This window comes from Saprolegnia parasitica (assembly GCF_000151545.1).
Source record: "Saprolegnia parasitica CBS 223.65 unplaced genomic scaffold supercont2.1423, whole genome shotgun sequence".
Lineage (NCBI taxonomy): Eukaryota > Oomycota > Saprolegniomycetes > Saprolegniales > Saprolegniaceae > Saprolegnia > Saprolegnia parasitica.
The window spans coordinates 1-2,018 of record NW_012157817.1 but is presented as its reverse complement, the minus strand read 5'-3'; the positions used below and the strand labels follow the sequence as shown (position 1 = coordinate 2,018).

At 58.2% G+C, this 2,018-nt stretch overlaps 2 protein-coding genes across 2 annotated transcripts; both read left to right on the top strand.

Moving 5' to 3' along the window:
* Positions 1 to 1,059, top strand: SPRG_18739 (hypothetical protein; the record flags this gene model as incomplete). Its single annotated transcript, XM_012358182.1, has 1 exon — positions 1 to 1,059. Exon 1 carries the CDS (start codon positions 49 to 51, stop codon positions 1,057 to 1,059), a length of 1,011 nt encoding a protein of 336 aa, XP_012213572.1. The 5' UTR covers positions 1 to 48.
* A 668-nt stretch (positions 1,060 to 1,727) lies between these two features.
* SPRG_18737 (hypothetical protein) lies at positions 1,728 to 2,006 on the top strand (the record flags this gene model as incomplete). The annotated part of the gene is made up of 1 exon (XM_012358181.1): positions 1,728 to 2,006. A coding segment is annotated over one exon (279 nt), but the record flags the coding sequence as incomplete, so codon positions are not given.
* Between the last annotated feature and the right edge of the window lie 12 nt (positions 2,007 to 2,018).

Genomic DNA, 2,018 nt, shown 5'->3' with positions numbered 1-2,018 from the left:
ACGGTCTTGTTTCCGGACTCGTACGAAGATACGACGTGGATCATCCTCATGGGTCTCTCGCTCCTCCCCGTCTGCCTCGTCCCGACGCTCAAGGAAAGCGCGGGCACGGCCACCGCCGGTGCGCTCGGCGTGCTTTTCGCCGATGCGATCGCCATCTACATCTTGGTCAGCAACATTGAGATTCCGGACGAAGTCTCGCCGCCGTCGCCCGAGCTCTCGCTCAGCGGTGTCGCGACCGTCTTTGGTAGCTTGGCCCTTGCGTATGCGGCTGGTATCATCATCCCGTCGCTCCAGCGCGAGCATTCGCAGCCCGAACGCATGCCGCGCGTCATCACGGTCACCTTGGTGCTGGTCTCGTTTTGCTTTCTCGTCGTCTCGGTCCTCGGTGTCTTCAAGGTCGGCTGCCAGATCCCCGGCAACCTCCTCTTTGCCATCACCGGCTCCAAGCTCGGCTTCACGGCGTCGCGCGGCGGTGTCATCCTCGCGTTCCTCTTCATGCACCTCCATATTGTGATTGCATTTGCTCTCGTGCTCTTTCCGGCCATGTTTATGGCCGAGCGCATTGTCTTGGGCCTGCACAAAAACAGCCCGGTGGCCAAGGAAGCCGCCGATGTCATTGACCTCGAGACGCCCAAGGACACGACGACCGAGCTCATTGCGCACCACGACGACCCCGCGGATGCGTACAAGGCGCCGGGTGCCTACGCCAAGGCAGCGGTTCTCCGCACCATCATGGTTGCGCTCTGCGTTGTGGTTGCGATCGCGTTCAAGGACAAGTTTGGGGACCTCTTGGATTTCATCGGTGCGTCGGCAACAGCGACGTGCTGCATGATTTTGCCGATCGCATTTTACCTCAAGACGTTTTGGCCGACGCTGTCCAAGGCCGAAAAGTGCTTTGCGATCTTCTCAATGCTCGTGACGACGGTGCTCGCCGTGTATGTGTCGATCAAGACGGGCATTGCGCTCTTTTCGCCAACCGAGTCGGCCATCACGTTCCCGTTCTGCCCTGAAAAGTACCAGCACTACGTCTACACGAACCGGACCCACTACAAGTTTTGAGGCGTCTCTCGGTTCGTTCTTCTAGTGTAGTATGGTGTCGCTTAATCTAATTATATTCTTGCATACGACAATTGCCTTGGCGCCTAACAGATCACGCCGTCGATCATATCTTGTTGGTTGTCCACAGTATGACTGCCAAAGTGCTCACGATTGAAAAAACTGTTAAAGGGCCAAGTCGTAAGGGAAATTTCAAGCAAGCATCCAAACACAGACACGGTCTACGCCATCGACCCAGGGTGATGCCGTTGCTGTCGTCGATACGGACGACGAGAGAACGACACGGAAGCGAACGATGGACCGACTGCGTCGGCGATCTGGTGCGACAAGTCGTGTCGCACACATGCGGAGGCGAGAAGGACTGGCCCTTCGGACTGGGCGAGACACCTGCAATGCAGTTGGGCCCGACATCGGCTGGCAACCCGGCATAGAAGGTGATGCTACGACGTAGCGTCAGTGGTGTAGCGCAGCTATACCGGTAGCCGCTTATACCACGTCGCACAGTCGCCGCGTCAACCGCACGCGCACATCATCGCTGTTGGACGCAAGGACCGACACAGTAGTCATCTCAAGTGGTGTTGATGGATAGTCTCGTGTCGTTGCACGGCAAGATAAACAGACACAAGAACGCGTTTGCCCTTGCACCCGCGGACGAAGCGGCCAAGGATGCCATGTACGCGTCGCTCGAGACGCCGTCGGCGGACGCCAAGGTCCACGTCGAGACGAACCACGTCGACGATGAAGTCGTTGCGGCCTACGCCGCCCCGGGCGCGTACCTCAAGGCCTGCGTCCTGCGCACGGTCATGGTCGTGGTCATGGTCATTATTGCCATCATCTGGAAGGACCACTTCAGCGACCTCTTGGACTTTGTCGGTGCCTCCTCGACGGCGCTCAGCTGCATGATTTTGCCGATTGTCTTTTACCTCAAGACGTTCCGCACGACGCTCAGCGTGCCCGAGAAC